Below are 16,435 nucleotides of genomic sequence, written 5' to 3' on the forward strand. Positions count from 1 at the left end.
CACTCATTAGAATTGCAGCCACTGGTTTCTGTCTGAAATGCTGTGACATCAGCAGCAGGCAGTGCAGTAAATGCCTGATGCACCTGGGGCTGGGTGAGCCACAGGTGTGTGAGGATGGAGGAGAGCTTTGCAATCCTCCCCCTGGCTGGCACCCATCACCACCAGGTGGGAGGCTCGGGATGGAGAGAGTTCACCCAGCCAACATTCTGGATATGCTGGAGGAGGATTCATCCCCTGGTCACCACATTCCCCTCTACTCGTTGGGTCCAGTGCAGGACATGGGGACCTCCAGGGCCAGCTCAACCCCTTCCCCATGAGTTTTTGTCCATGAAGCAGGACAGGAGCCACCCAAAAGCTCCCAGGAGAAGCAGGATGGAGCTCACGTTCAGTGCTGAGCATAACAAACTGAAAAGTGTTTGGGGACAGCCAGTGGCTTTCAGCTCAAAGACATCCCCTCCTCCCTCAGGGACCTGCCAAAACATTTCTCCTTGGCAGCAAGGTGGATCTTCATGTCTGCAAGGCTCCCCATGTCATGTTTCTGTCTCTCAGACTTTTTCTTGCCTTTATCTTGCCAATAAGGATCTGGGACCTTTCGAGGTCAATGCGCTTGGTGGGGTGATGAGGTTCCAGGCAACTTTTTAACCAGGACGAGGCTGTGCAGAAGGGTCATCTCCAGATCTCTGGCTCCAGAAGACACCAGTGAAGCACCAGTTGGCTCTTTTAATTCCTCAGTCTTGGTTTCCTGATCTTTGTCATTGAGAGGCTGGGAATGGCCATCCCCAGGACTGTCTTCTAGATGCTCATCTGTCTTTTGGGGGAAATTCACACCCTTAAGTAAAGGAGGGGAGCTAGAAAACCCCTGAGCCCCAACTCTAGAGGAAGCCCAGGAGGATTTGTCCTCAGCCCATTGGCTGCTCCCTTGGTGTCTCTTTCGGACAAAGCATCTAAGGGAGGGGAGAGCAACTTTCCATTCCTTTTTGCCTGAATTATTTCTGGCTTCATCTGGTGAGAGCTGAATAGCAGGGATTAGACTCTCTGAGTGGAGCTTGATGGGATGGGGCTATAATTATGCCTGGATTTAATTGAACAAAACAAGTCCCAGAGAGGTAAGCCTTTGGAAAGCCCAGGCACCCACGGGTTTTTCTATTAAGGACAGGTGAGGCTGGCAATTAGATACTTATGTGGCACAGGAAACAGATAAAAAAGGAATGATACCCATCACGAGTGAGTCAGGCCAGCAATGTAAACAGAGGGCGGTTTGATGGGGATTGGGTATTAAATTAATAGATTGCTATGACAGAGAGTTGGCTCATTTCCGGGGAAAGGGATCTGAGATCTCTATAAAACTGCTCCGGTCCCAAGGATCTTCATTCCCTCCTCTTGTATCCCTCTCAAGCTCGGGTGAGTCTGGATCTTGCTTCCTTGGGGACGGGGCTGCCGGCAAGGGACGAGGAGCACGGGGATGTTCGTAGGGTGGTGGGATGAGTGGAGGGAGGAGAAGGAAGCCCTTCCTCATGGCTGAGCCATCTTGTGGTGTTCTACTCAACTGGGGAAACCCTCCCTTGGAGGACATGGGGCTCTGCTCCACAGCCAGGGTTCTCCTGGGACCTGGGTGGAATTGCAAATGGGACCGGAACAGGGACGGATGGATGGATGGATGGATGGATGGATGGATGGATGGATGGATGGACGGAGTACTGGGACACGCAGGAGTCTCTGACAGCTCTTCTCTTCCCACAGATCACCCCAAAAAACCACGATGTGTTCCCGTCAGGAGAAGGACCACTGCCACCAGCAGGAACGGAGCACCCGCCAGAGCAGCGGTGGCTGTCACAGCTCCGGGGGGGGTGGCTGCCACAGCTCTGGTGGCGGTGGTGGCTGCCACAGCTCCGGAGGTGGTGGTGGCTGCCACAGCTCTGGTGGTGGCGGTGGCTGCCACAGCTCTGGTGGTGGTGGCTGTCACAGCTCCGGCAGCAGCGGCGGTGGCTGTCACAGCTCCGGAGGTGGTGGCTGCCATGGGAAGCCACAAATGCAAAGCCAGCAGCAGCAGCAGCAGATCCAGCAGATCCCCTCGCAGAAGATGAAGTGATGGGGTGTCCCCCACCCCTCGGCACCAAAGACCACGCGTCCCCCAGCTCCCTCCAACCTCCCCAAAGCTTTGCGAGCCCCGGAGCTGCCCACCTGCAAACCCTCAGCTCTGCCCTCTGGGTCTGTCACTCCCTGGGCAAGGGACATCACTTGGGCTTCCCTGCTGCTGCTGCCTGATGCTCCAGGCTGGGCTTTGGCCCCACCGGGTGCCCATAAGACAATAAAGCATTAATTTCTCCAGACTTCTCTTGTCTTGACGTTTCTTTATGCTCCTCAGCCTCGTTTTTCCATGCACATCATTGGGGTCCAGCTGGATTAACCAACATGCTCCTGCTTTTTGTGCAGGGCTGGTTCCTTCCTGAGCCCTTGTGATGCTCCAGTGCCCAACCACCATTGGTGAGGATCATTCCTGAGGATCATGCCCTCTCCTCCATCAACCATGACCAACAGGTCCCAAGTGATGGGGAAAACATAGAAACACCTCTCCACCCCACAGCATGGGCCCTACACCCAGGGGAACCCCAGGACTTTGCATTCCTACCCCATCCTCTTGGGCCTTCCCCACCACAAAAGCTTTTTCGACCCAGTTTTGAGCAACCTCCCACCCAAGGGAGGCTGCTGGTGATCACCAGTGGCTCATGAAAATTGGGCAGACATCATGTTGTACAGTTTTTATTGCTTTTTTTTTTTTCTTATGGTATTACAACCATTTATGTAAGAAGGAGAAAAATAAGCCTGAAAAAAAATTATTTTTGGGGTGTTTAAGATGCAGTAACATCACAGACTGCAGCTGATGTTTAATCCATCCAGGCAGGTAACAGCTAAAGGACCAGATCCTCACAGATCCTCATTAACTGGAGGGCAATTAAATACTGCAGAAAATATCCATCCATGTAGTAAAGTGACCACAAAGTGAATCCTGGTCAGAAAGTCCACATCTTCCCTTGACTTCCCAAAAACTTGCAGTTGGGGATTTAAATATTCCATATATATCATACAATAATTACCCACAATATTTTTTTCCAGGAGTTCCTATCATCCCCTCCTTGCTATCAAAGCAGCCATGTTTGATTGGTTTGTGTATCAGAACCAATGTTTTAACTGAGAACAGCTGAGGAAAGATGGTCTGGTTTCTCATCCTCTGCCCATCCACTGTCAGTGATATTTCTTTGTGTAGGTTGGTTACACAAAGACACAGCTAAAAGCTTTCCATAAAAGAATAAAAAATAAAAAATGAGGACTGGGTTTGGATTTTTTTTTTTTTTTTTCATGGAAAAGAAAGCCAGAATGCCTTTATTAGATTGAAACATCCTTATAAATGTTGAGGTACTTTTTTTGACCCTCTTCCTCCTGCCAACCCCGTGGGAATTTTGCTGTTGACTTCAGCCGAGCTGGAGATGAATTCCCAAGCACAGACCTTTAATTTTCCCTGGGAAATTGCCACTCTTTCTTCATTATTGCTCTGCAGCCTGAGTCAACTAATTGCACGGCTCCTTCCAGCCCTATTGCCTGGTGATTTTTTTTCACTTTCTACCAATTAAAACCAAAAGGAGCTGAGGGAGGAAGGGGTCAAGCTCTCAGCTGCTGCTCTGCCCTTGGGTTTCTGAAAAGAAAACAGCAAATCCACCCCACACACACACACCCACACACACCCACCACCTCGCAGCCCAAAAGAGCCACAAAACACCCCAAAGAGACATTGGGACAAAACAAGAGACCCAGGGTTATTTTTGCCTCATGGAGGTAATCCGTGGAGAAGGGCAAGGTCTTCACATCTCCCCAGGCACCAGAAGAGCTGAAAGCCCCAAGGGTGATCACCCTGTGCCCACACGGTGCTGGAGCCTCTGTCCTTCACCCGGGGGGCAATTCAGGGATCCTAAAGGAGAAGGAAGGAAACCCATGGTAGGGGTTGCACCTGGGACCACTCCAAAGCTCAGCTGAGGTTGGTGTCCCCTCCCCACCATCACCTGAGGTACCTCTGCTTCACCCTGTAAGCCTGTGTAATTTTACTGGAATTATTTGAGCTAATTATATACTTATTAAATCCTGATTAAATACTCATCCCCTGGCTCCTTCTCATCCTCCCTGATGAATTTAGCTTGCTGGGAGAACCACGAAGGAAAAACAGACAAAGGGAACCGTGTACTACCCTCTGTTTGGGCAATACCTTTTGGTCAGTAGAAATGCCATTCACACAATCAATAAATTGGATTTGGCTTCTGCAATTCAAGGGGCTGGTATTTTTCATCCAGTTTGTCCATAGGTTATGAGATATATGAAAGATATTGTACACAGGCCAGACACAGGATCACAGACTGCTTCAGGTTGGAAAGCACCTTCAAAGCCCACCCAGTCCAACCCCCCAGCAGTGAGCAGGGACACCTTCCACTGGATCAGAGCCCAGTCCAACCTCACCTTGAATGTTTCCAGGGATGGGGCATCTACCACCTCCCTGGGCAACCTGGGCCAGTGTCTCCCTCAGCATAAAAAATTACTTCCTAATATCCAGTCTGAACCTCCCCTCTTTCCGTTTCCAACCATCACCCCTTGTCCTGTCATTACAGACCCTGCTAAAAGGTTTGTCTTTGCCTTGAGACACCTCAAATGTTGTCCAGGAGCTTCTCCTGGGGCTGAGCTCTCTCTTACCTCCTTGTCCCTGTGCCCCAGGAGCCGTGGCAGCCACCCATCAGTAGACACAGGGTCTGTCAGAGCCCTTCTTCTTCTTGTTCATGGGCTCTGTGTCTGAATCTGGCAGGTTGGGGATGTACCTGTACTTGCTGGTGGGCGACCTCTGAGAGGAGAAGAGCCCATCAGAAGGGGCAAGGTGATGAAGCAGAGACCAGATCCCCTTGGTGCAAGTGGTGGGTGTTGCAGGACCCCTAAATATCACCCCAACCCTTTCCCCTTCCACTTTTGCACCCTCAAACCCAACCAGTTACCTTGACAGGAGCAAATTCCTGCTGGATCAGCTTCTTGAACTCGCTCCTACTGAATGGCTCTGATTTCTTCCCCTTCCTGGCACTGCCCTGGTAACTCTCCATCATATCAGTGATGGCTTTAATGAGCTTGGACATGTCTCCAACCCTGGAGAGAAGCAAAAGTTGAGGACACAGCAAGGTGGCAGGGGTCAGGAAACCCCTTCCAAAAAAACCCAGGAAAACTCAAAACATGTTCAGTTCAGCTTCAGCCTTTCTAAATCTCTTTGCCAGGGAAAAAAAGAAACATCCCCTCGGTAGATGCTGGAAGCAGGGCTGCCCACTTGCACCTCAACTCACTTAATTTCTCCACTTTCCCCACTCCCTCTTTAAATTAAAAAGACCAAGCTCCCTGTAGCCATCTCAGGCACTTGTCTGGTTGAATGAATCAGCTCTTGCAGAGGAGGAAAGTGCTGGTAAGGGCTGTTTCCCCACACCCGCAGTGCTCGGGGCTGGGCAGCTCACCCCAGGCTTTGTGTCTTTAGTCCCTGCTGGGAAGAACCGGTTGCAAAATGAGCCTGCAAAACATAAAAGTTCATTTCAATGACAAATAACTATACCAAAAAAAAAAAAAAAGAAAAAAGAAAAAAACCACCAGAAAACACAAAAAGAAAGAGCAGAGACTCACCCCGTTCTCCTGCATCAACCGGGATGGGAGCAGCTCTGGGCAAGCTCCTGGCAGGGTGTCGAGGGGGTGGGTGGAGGGTGAGGATTTCTTCCGGTCATTCCTGTTCTCTGGTTGCTTCTCCACATTGCTCTGCTTCCCAGGGAGCCTCCCTCAGCAGCCTTCACCAGGGAGGATGTTTACCAGAACACCTGGGAAAGGTGTATGTAGGTCAGCTCCTCTCTCTGCGGGCGTTGCTCAGGGACCCGAGTGGGGAGGGATGGATTTCACCCAAAAAGATTCTCCAAAGGTTCTCTTCGTAGAGGAAAGTTCACATTTAGCTTCACCCAAAAAGGTTTTTGGTTTGGGGTTTGGGTTGGGTTTTTTTGGTTTTTTTTTTCCCAAAGTGGTTTTTGGATTTGTGGGGCTTTGCAACGCTGGAAAACATCCTAGACAAGAAAATTTTCCTGCAGAAAAGGTGGTTTTAATCTTATCTGTGGGACTGTCCTGCGTGACTTCTTGGGTTGTCACTGAGCCCAGGCTTCATTCAGAGAGCCCCAGGCTGGTTTGGGTTAGAAGGACCTTAAAGTTCACCCAGTCCCACCCTGGCCATGGGCAGGGACCCCTCCCACCAGTCCAGGGTGCTCCAAGCTCCATCCAACCTCCAACATTTCCAGGGATGGGGCAGCCACAGCTTCTGGGGGCAACCTGGAGCTCAGCACTCTCACCCCAAAGAATTTCTTCCTCAGGTCTCCTCTCAACCTCCCCTCTTGCAGCATAAAATTCACATTGACACCTGCTCAGGAAACAGCAGCAGAGCTTGGGAAGCAGAAGGAGCAGCAAGCTGCTCTGACAGCAACGTGGGGACAGCCGGTGACACCAGCCCCAGCTGGCCATGGCCAAGGGCATGAGGAGCTCCCTCCTGTGGGAAAGTCACTTATTACACACCCTGGATGGGACAGGGACAGCCACCACCTCTCCCAGCAGCATGGCCTGGGGCCCAGGCTGCACTTCAGCCATGATGAAGAACGTCAACCCAAGGCAGAGCTCCAGGGGAAGAGATGCAGGAGCTGGGGAGATGCTGCAGAGATGATGTGGAGATAGTGTGGGGATCCTGAGGGGATGATGTGGGGATGCTCTGCTCCTCTGCTCTTGTGAGACCCCACCTGGAGGAGTGTGTCCAGTTCTGGAGTCCCTGGATAAAAGGATATTGAGCTTCTGAAATGTGTCCAGATCAGAGCCATAAAAATAATCAGAGGGCTGGAGCATCTTCCCTACAAAGACAGGCTGAGGGATTGGGGTTGTTCAGTCTGGAGAAGAGGAGGCTCTGGGGTGACCTGATAGTGGCTTTCCAACACCTGAAAGGGGTCTACAAGAAAGCTGGGGTAGGACTTCTCACACAGGTGTGTAGTGAGAGGACACAGGGCACAGTGTCAAACTTGAAGAGGGGAGATTTAGGTTAGACAAGAGGAAAAATTTCTTTCCTGTGAGGGTGGTGACAACTTGGAACAGGTTGCCCAGAGAAACTGTGGACACCTCCTCCCTGGAAGTGTTCAAAACCAGGTTGGATGGGGCCTTGAGCAACCTGGGATGGTGGGTGGGAGGTGTCCCTGCCCAAGCAGGGGAGTTGGGTGATTTTTCCATTCCCTTCCAACCCAAACCTTTCTAGGATTCTCTCATCCTATAAATCTCTGCTGCAGGGCCTGATGTGGAGATGCTGAGGGGTTGCTGCAGGGATGCTACAAGGATGCAGGGACCCCTGGCTCTCAGCTGCTTGGTTCCCTGTGTGGTCCCAACAAAGTCAATGACCCCAGGATTGCTCACCTGGAGAGGGGGTGGAACATTCCCTGCTATGAAGGGTGTGCCAGCCTTCATTAAGGGTTCAGGCACCTTCCCAAGATTGCCAGATAGGGGATGAAGCCAGATGAGATCACACTCAGCATCAGCCTTCCCAGGGCTGGCTTGGCAGAGGTGTGTTTGGGAGAGGAGGGGTTCCTGGAGCCAACTTCTGCCTCCCACACCCCACTGGTGACACCACCAGCACAGCACAATGGAGTGGGTTGCAAATGAGATGCAGACCACGGTCTAGAGCTAAATTTGAGCCTGGCACAGTGGGATGAGAGGCAGCAAGTCACTGCCAGCCCTCTGGAGAGAGGGCTGCCTGCCACACGGAGCAACCCAGGGGCTGCTCTCCCCTTTTAGGGTCCCCTGAAGCTTTTGGGAGAGGTCAGGGTTGGAGATGGGCTTGCCAGGCAAGTAGGCACAGAGAGCAGCACTGTATTTAATTTATGTGAATAATTTACATTATTTTGGGGAGTAGAACCTTGCCACATTGCTTAGCACAAACCCTGCAGAGAAACCAACACCCTACAACATCTCTCCCACGAGCAGGGAGCCCACTGCCCACTGGCCATGCCCCTGAGGGATGTTCAGGAGAGTTTGCCCGTGGGCTGGAGTCCTGGTGATGGCCAAGTGCCAGGGGATTGAGCTTTATGTTGGCTGCTCCATATTTTTGTAATATCAGCAGACACTTTGCCATGGGGATGGGGCACATCCAGGCCTGGGAAAGACCCCCTAGGAAGAAGGGATGGGGAGGGGTGGCCAGGCAGGGTGGTGTGATGGCCACCACCCCAAGCAGGCAGAAAAAGGTAGAAAAATAAAACATTTCCTAGGGAAAGTAAACGAAAAGCAAGCTGAGGCCCACAGCAAAGACCAGAGCTATTCTTGAGGCCTCTTACTAGACCAGAGGCACTCAAAAGTGAATGGGACAGAATTCTTTAGGAAAAAATGAAATCATGCCCAATGCATAGCAAAAAAAGTCTTTTTTCTTCAAGCAGAAAAACCTCTCCTTGTCTGGGATTGGGTTGGATTCACTAAACACAAGATGCTTCACACTCAAGCATCTCTACTCCTTAAAATACATCCAGAAAGCTGCCTTGATTTCAGGTCTTCATCTGGAAAACTAAATTTTGAGATGTGGCCAATCAACGATGTCAGTAAGGAGAGAGAAACTTTGCCAGCATGGCAATGGCACCTCCAACCATGGGACTCCTCCCTCCTCTGCTGCCAGCTGCACCAGCACCCATCCAGCCAGGGAATGAGAGGAATTAGGAGGAAAATTGCTCTGAATCACCCCGAGCCAATTCCTTCCTCTGGCTACTCCCTCTGAGCCTTCTGTCACCACGGTGCCATCCCGCGGTGACACGGCCCCATCCATGGCAGTGTCAGGGTGGCTTTGCTGAGCTCTGGGCACCCCCGTGCCCATGACACCCCCAGGACTCACCAGTTTTACCCCAGTATGGCTTCTTCCTCTTGGTCTGTCTGGGCTGCCAAGGAATGGGACATGCAGAGGCCATCGATGTCCCCAAGTTGTCACCCTTCCCGTGTTGGCCATGGGGCTGCTGACACCACGTGGAGGGGGCTGGGGGGGTCTGCAGGAGACTCAGCAGTGGGTGGAAGGGGCTGTGGTGGGCAGGGGAACGGGGCAGGATTGGGTGTCCAGGGAAGCTGTGGCTGCCCCATCCCTGGAAATGTTGGAGGTTGGATGGGGCTTGGAGCCCCCTGGGCTGTGGGGAGGGGTCCCTGCCCATGGCAGGGGGGGTGGGACTGGGTCATCTTCAAGGTTCCTTCAACCCAGACCAGTCTGGGTTTAGTCTGGGGCTGGGGTTCAGCTGGGAGGTTCAGCTCAGCCCCAGCTGGATGCCCTCACCCCATCCCAGGGTCCTCCGTAAAACTCAGCCCTGGAGGTTTTCCTTTTTGTTTTTTTTCTCCACCCCAGAAGCCCTTGGGGGGAGGGCAGCAGAGCCAGGAGCTGGCAAGGTCACCTTCAGACTGAGGCCTTTGTCAGGGTGTAAATGTAAACTGGTGACATTGCCAAGCTCGGGGGAGAAGAATTTGGGGTGCAACCCCCCCCACCCCAGCAGGGAAATGAGGAGGGTTGAGCCTTTCTCTACATTTTCCATTTTTCGGCTGACGTGAGCTGCACCCCGGAGGAGCTGCAGGATTTCTCCCTTCTCCTCCTCCCCATGAGACACAGGTGCCAGAGGTGACAGTGTCTGGAGGGACATCGATCCTTCCCGAAGGAGGGATCCCAAGCCACCAGGTGGCAGCAGGGACCTGTCGCAGGATTCCCGGTCCTCACCTTGGAGAAGTCGAGCCCTGGCTTCCAGCCTGAGAATGAAGGATGGGGAGGGGGGGTCTGGAGGAACCCAGATTCCATCACGACCCTCCCGAGGGCACCGGAGCAGCTCGGCCATCAGCCTGGATAAAGGTTGTTGGGGTTGAATCCAACACCTTCTTCCTTGGGTGGTTTTGGTGGCTCTTCTGCTTGGGGGCTTCAGGGTCTGCTGGGGTGAAAGGCTGAGGCCAGAGAAGGGAGATGGAGCTGGGCAAGGGTCTGGGGCACAAGGAGAAGGGTCTGGAGAACTTGTGAGGAGCAGCTGAGGGACCTGGGGGTGTTCAGCCTGGAGGAAAGGACGATGAGGGGCTCCTCTCCTGCCAAAGAGGAGGTTGGAGCCAGGAGGGTCACTCTTGTCCCAAGGAACAAGTGATGGGACAAGAAGAAATGGCCTTAAGTTGCCCAGGAGAGGTTTAGGTGGGAAACTGGGAAAAATTTCTTCTTGCAACGGGTTGTCCCAGGCTGCACAGGGAGGTGGTGGAGTCCCCATCCCTGGAGGGATCTGAAAGCTGTGGGGATGCTGAGGGACCTGGGGCAGTGGGGCCTTGGCAGTGCTGGGTTCATGGTGGGTGACCTGGAAGGTCTTTTCCAGCTAAAGTAATGCTCTGGTTCTATGATGTGTGGGGTTTTGGGGAGCACTCTGGGACCCAGCAATCACCTCCACTTGCTGACAGCTCTGCCTTGGTGGCCTTGGTCCTGCTGTGCTTGGGGTGTGTGGTCTGTCCTCACCACCTTGGGTATGATGGATCCATCAGCCCTGGTGAGTGACACCAGAGGAGTCCTGCACCCCGGGTTCCTGGGGAGTGTTGGCAAACATCCTGTTGGATCCTGTTGGATCAGTGCTTGGAGGCTGCTTCCTGCCTGGGTGGTGGGACAAGGCTGCAGGGTGGTCTGTGGGTGCCCCCCCCCAGCACCCAGCACCCAGCACCCAGATTTGTGTACTTGGCCCCTGTGCAGGGAGACCAGCGAGGTGCTGAGCTCCTGGAAAGCTGATCTGCTGCAAATGGGAACCAAATCACCTTTGTCCTGAAAGCTGGGCATGTCCCTATGGGCCACCCTTGGGGACAAGGTACTTGGAGGTGATGCCCTGGCAGGGTGGTGGCAATGAACCATCCCCACTCCACAGCCCCTTGGGTGTGGGACTCCTACCTGCTCCCAAGACCCTGAAGTGTTGTAGGATGGGGGGTGCATCCTATTTTGGGGTGTAGGATTGAGTGCTGGGTGCAGGATCTGGCTCCAGAAGGGACCTGCCACCCTCTGCAGGCTCAGCTGAGTGGCCTCAGGTCCCTGCAGCAGATTTGTACCTTACAAGGAGGTCCCTGATGCTGCAGATGTCAAAACAGCCTCCAAAGGAAACTGAAGCAACCTGGGCAGCAGCAGTGAAGCAAACTTGTGGTGGTCTTGTGTTAACTGGGAGGAAAAGGGGGGGTTGCTTCAGTGCTGCTGTTTTGGGGAAGCTCCTGGCAGGTTCCTTCACCGAGCAGAGCGATTTCAGGGCTTTGCCTCACCCTTAGGAAATCACAACTCTTCCTTTTTTTCCCCTCCCCTCTCTAAAAAGCACCTGCAAATCAGGAGCCAGGCTCTGATCACGGTGGGGTCGTGGGCATTTCCAGCCCCTCTCCCTCTGGAAAGCTTCTCCTGATGGTGGAACCTCCTTGGTGCAACCTCAGGGTGCTCCTGGTGTGAGGGGTTGGGGTTGTTCTTGGTGCTTCTTCACACAGAACCCAACATCTGGACCTTGCTGCAGTAAAATTAGACACAACCACCCCCCTGGGCACAACAAAAATGCCCTAAAATGGGTGCAATCCCCAACTGGGTGCTCATCCACCCCCACCCTTCCTTCCAGGTCTTGCCTCCCACCCCAGCTCAGTCCCAGGAGACATGCAGAGGGTTCTCAGGTTTTTGTTTTTTTTTTTTTTTTTTTTACATTTTGGGAATGTAAAGACCCACACTGTGAGCACCCTTAGGATGAGCCCTGCTCACCCTGGGTGCCCTCCCAACCCCTGAGAACCTGCAGCCTGGTTCCAAGGTGGATTTGCCTGGTTTAAAACCCCACTGGGAGAGAGCAAAGTGCAGGACTGACCCAGAGAAAAAAACCCCACAGACACATAGAAGATCTTGAGCAGCCTCAGGGCAAACTTTATTTGGCAGCAAAACCATGAAGGATGGAAGGAGGGAGGTGGGGAGAGGGGTGGAAGGGAGAAACCAGGGGCTGTGAGCATTTTGTGGGTGCCTTTGGCCAGGGGCTGCAGTCTGGCTCAGTGGTGCTGCTGCTGCTGGTGGTGGTGATGGTGTTTGTGCTGGTGGTCTTCAATATCATGGAGGTGTTCATGGGTGGCAATGGTCACCCGGGTGATCAGCAGCATCACCTCACAGAAGCTGATCTGAGCATCCTTGTTGATGTCCAGGTCCTTCATGATTTCATCAATGGTGGCCTTGTTCTTCACGTTCTGCAAAGAGGGGGACACCAGAATCACAGAATGTTTGGCTTGGGAGAGACCTCCAAGCTCATCCAATCCAACCATAGTCAACTACTAAACCCTGTCCTTAAGCTCCAGATGCCTTTTAAATGCCTCCAGGGGTGGTGATTCCACCATTGTCCTGGGCCATTCAATGCCTGACAACCCTCTCAGTGAAAAAAATATTTCCTAATATTTTTATTTCCTAATATTTTTATTTCCTAATATTTTTATTTCCTAATATTTTTTTCCCTAATATTTTTGTGAGGGCAAAGTCCCCTGGGTCATAGCTCAATCCTTGACCTGGCTGGGACCTTCCCAGGTGCCAGATCCCAAACATCCTGGGGTATGAGCTGTTCCATCCTGGTGCCATCATCACCCACTGCTCTGGGGACAGCAGGGAGTCAGGTGCCACCAGAAAGCCAGCACTGAGCTGTGGGGACTGCTGAAGACCCCAAGGTGGTGGCAGCCACAGAGCTCTCCTTGAACCTGTTGGATTAGAAACACTTCACCTCCTGCTTTAACAAAATGAGTTACCAAAAAAAAAAAAAAAATTAGGGGGTTTTGGCTTGAAATTTCTGCTCTCGTTGCTCCTGGATGGTGAAGGAGCTCTTGGTTTATGTGCTCCTGAATTCTGTAGATAAAGTGATGAAGGTAAATATCTGGCTGGAGGTTCCCCCAGAGGGGTGTGGGCTCCCTTCATCCATCTTTCTGGAAGATGTTTGGAAAGTAGCAGTTGGCCAGGGACAGTCCAGGCAGGAGAGCAGAGTGGGAAGGGGGTGAATCCAAATCCTGGAGATGTTCAGGCAGTGGGATCCAGCCCAGGTCCCTCCCCCTGCTTTGGCTCCACTCACCTTCAGGTAGTTCACGAGCTGCTTCTCAATCAAGAGCTTCAGCTCCTTCTTGGTCAGGGTGTCCCTGTCCCCCTCCCTTCTTGAATACTGGTGGAAGACATCAATGATGACATTCATGGCCTTCTCAAGGTCAGAGAGAGGTTCCTGGGTCTGGGAGGTCTGGAAGAGAAATGATAATGTTAGGAGCCACCTCAGGGAAGGTTGATGGCTTCCCACAGCCTGGTTTTGTTCTTTTTATGGGGATAAATTTGAGTTGTTTGAACTATTTCTTCTCTCCTTTCTTTTATCTGCTGTTCTCTTTCTCCATCTCAAAGGAGCCTGAAGGAGGGTTGAAGACTTTGTCTGCTCCTACTCTGGGATGTGCAATAAGAGCTGAGATCTGGGATTTTTAAAGAAAAAAAGGAAAAAAGTGCCCTCTGTCATTCAGGCACTGGTGGAGGAGCAAGACTCCCAGAAGGAGAAACCTCTGTGGAGATGAAGAGTGTGAGATCCAATATTTAGGAGCCTCTTTGGTGGTCAGGTTGTGCTGTAGGAAACCTCTTCCAGATGAGACTCTTCCACCCATGGGTTGGACTGGAGATGGTTACCCCCTGCCAGCACCTGAGCAGAGGTTCCCTGCAGCTCCTTGAACCTCGGGATGGTCCAACCAGCACCTGGAAAAGAAGGGGAAGACCTTGAATACCCGAGGTGCTACTGGACTTGCCTTGCTCATCTTGGTGAAGCAGTGAGATCTCCTCAGGCTGGAGTGGGGCTGCTCCCGAGTGGGGGGCCTCTTATAGCTTGTCCACCCCCCTGCCCCACTCCACTGGTTGTGAAATGCCTCTGTTTCACCCAATTCCAGCCCATCTTCGTGACACACTTGTGTGTTGCTTAAGGCTCCAAGGTAGTTCCTTAAAAAGGGGGCTCTGGGGCTTTTCCCGTGGCTTTTGGCACATACTCTGGGTGGGTGGCAAGGAGTGGCCCTTCACCCCTCCACCTGGCTCTTGGGGCAACAGCTTCCCATCATTCATCTCCATTCATTCTCCATCCTTCCCCACCACAAGTCCATTCCTCTCACCTTTTTCCAGCTTTACTCTCCTCCAGAGTGGTTTCCCATCATGGCACAAGGTGACCTGGAGCATCACAGAATCATGGAATGGTTTGGTTTGGAAGGGACCTTAAAGCTCCATGCAGTTCAACCTCCAGCAGGGACAAGGACACCCCCCAGTAGACCAGGGTGCTCCAAACACCTCCACTTCTCCAACAAACCAGCACCACTTGGCCCTGCAGCATCTCCATCCTCCAGACCTGATGGGTCCTGGGCACCCAAGGGCATCCCATTGTCCAACTCTTTCACTGCCAGCGTGGCTTGTGTGACACAGGGACAGTGCTAAGGGACCATCTTAATGAAAGCCAAATAATCTGGGGTGGGTTCCCAGCCTTGGCAGGGTTTGATGAACTTCATTTCATCTCCTGGGGTGAGTGACAGCCTGGGCCAAGGGTGGTTTCTCTCTCCCTGAGGTGTGCTCTGAGTTGAGAGCAGGTGTGGCTGAAAAGTGGCTTTTTACTTCTTAGGATGATTTCTTGGTTGTCACTTTGTGGCTTCTTTATTTTGCTTTTGTTTCTCAGTGCCACAGAGGAAGGCACTTGGGATGGAAGCTGCCAAGATGAGGAACAAAACGAGATTTTCCAGTGCTTCTTCATTAAAAGGTTCTGCCTGTTGACTCAGCTGCCTCCTGTGGGGCTTTGTTCAACCTGCCAAAAGTGACATTAATTCCAGACAAAAAGTGAAGGCGAACGAGGCCATGGGCAGCCCTGGGGCAAGAGCTCCAGGAGCTCCAGATGAGGTGCTGAGGGGCAGCACTGTGCGGGGACCTGCTGGGAGACACAACCCAGGTCCCCACACAGTGGCCACCTGGACCACCCCAACCCTCCTTGGGTTTCACAACGTTTGCTTTGAAGCACGGAAGAGCTGGAGAAGGGCTGGGGGTGTTTCACAACTGGGTGTTGGGGTGCTGGGTTGCAGAATTTTGGAGCAATTTCAGGAAACCAGATTTCAGATCATTTTATGAGGTCCCAGAGGTAGGGAAAGGTAAGGATGAGTTGCAAAATGTGGGATGGGCCAGGGATCTTCAAAGAAGGATGGTGGATATGCCCACCAGGCAGCAGGGATGAGACTGAGGTGAGCAGGGACCCTTCCCCCCAGCCCAGGGGGCTCCAAGCCCCATCCAACCTCCAACACTGCCAGGGATGGGGCAGCCACAGCTTCTGGGGGTGACCTGGGGCTCAGCACCCTCACCCCAAAGAATTTCTCTCTCCCCAAGATCTCCTCTCCATCTCCCCTCTTCCAGTTCAAAGCCATTCCCTCTCATCCCATCCCTCCAGGCCCTTGTCCCAAGCCCCTTCCCAGCTTTCCTGGATCCCTTCAGGCACTGGAAGGTGCTCTAAGGTCTCCCCAGAACCTTCTCTTCTCCAGGTTGAATACCCCCAACTCTCTCCCCCTGGCTCCAGAGCTGCTCCAGGCCTCCCAGCATCTCCAGGGCCTCCTCTGGATCAGCTCCAACAGCTCCGTGTCCTTCTTGTGTTGGGAACCCCAGAACTGGACCCAGGGGAGAGTAGAGGAGGACAATCCTCCCCCTTTACCTCTGCTGTGCTAACACAATTTTTCCCTGGCTCTGCACCTCTCCCTGTCCAGCCGTGGCTGTAACCACCCTGGAGCTGCAATCCTCACCCCGGGGCTGAGCAACCATCTGTGAACTTCTTGGAACCCCGGAGTGGAAGGAGTGGGAAGCAGGAACGGGGTGGCACAGAAACAGCCTGGTAGCCATGGCAAGTGAAAGATGGGGTTGGAGATGGTTGGGGTTGGCTGTGCCCTGAGGACCTGAGCCCTGGCAGGGCACCCCGTGCTTGCCAACCATTGCAAAACTCTTTCAAAATCGACACCGAGCGGGAAGTGGTTGGGTGATGGGGGAAGAAGTCATGGCAGGGGTTGTGTTTCTGTGTCAAGGAAGGTTTTAGCCCAAAATCAGGACCAGGACACGTGTTTGGGTTGGTGGCTGTGTTTTAGCTTAAGGAAGGCAGTGGGCACCCTGAGCTTTTGAGCACCTTTGAGCATCAGTGGTGCCAGCTCTGAGCTGGCATGAGCAGCCATCAAGGAGCTGGGGCAGCCTGGAGGTTTCCCCATCCTGGAGCCACAGGGGAAAAGAAGAGGGGATATTGGGCTGGACATCTTTGCTGTGGGGTGGGTCCAGGCTGCTCTGAGAGGCTGTGGCTTTCCCACTCCTGGAAGTGTTCAGGGT

At 52.9% G+C, this 16,435-nt stretch overlaps 2 protein-coding genes across 2 annotated transcripts; one reads left to right on the forward strand and one right to left on the reverse strand.

Annotated features, from left to right (window-relative positions):
* The first annotated feature begins 1,305 nt into the window (after positions 1 to 1,305).
* LOC139787707 (loricrin-like) lies at positions 1,306 to 2,330 on the forward strand. The gene is made up of 2 exons (XM_071726993.1): positions 1,306 to 1,401; positions 1,741 to 2,330. Exon 2 carries the CDS (start codon positions 1,760 to 1,762, stop codon positions 2,087 to 2,089), a length of 330 nt encoding a protein of 109 aa, XP_071583094.1. The 5' UTR covers positions 1,306 to 1,401; positions 1,741 to 1,759; the 3' UTR covers positions 2,090 to 2,330.
* A 9,630-nt stretch (positions 2,331 to 11,960) lies between these two features.
* On the reverse strand, positions 11,961 to 13,966 carry LOC139787687 (protein MRP-126-like). The gene is made up of 3 exons (XM_071726958.1): positions 13,861 to 13,966; positions 13,158 to 13,316; positions 11,961 to 12,294 (listed from the first exon to the last, which is right to left on the reverse strand). Exons 1-3 carry the CDS (start codon positions 13,867 to 13,869, stop codon positions 12,103 to 12,105), a joined length of 360 nt encoding a protein of 119 aa, XP_071583059.1. The 5' UTR covers positions 13,870 to 13,966; the 3' UTR covers positions 11,961 to 12,102.
* Between the last annotated feature and the right edge of the window lie 2,469 nt (positions 13,967 to 16,435).

Source organism: Heliangelus exortis, chromosome 27, assembly GCF_036169615.1.
Source record: "Heliangelus exortis chromosome 27, bHelExo1.hap1, whole genome shotgun sequence".
NCBI classification, from domain to species: domain Eukaryota; kingdom Metazoa; phylum Chordata; class Aves; order Apodiformes; family Trochilidae; genus Heliangelus; species Heliangelus exortis.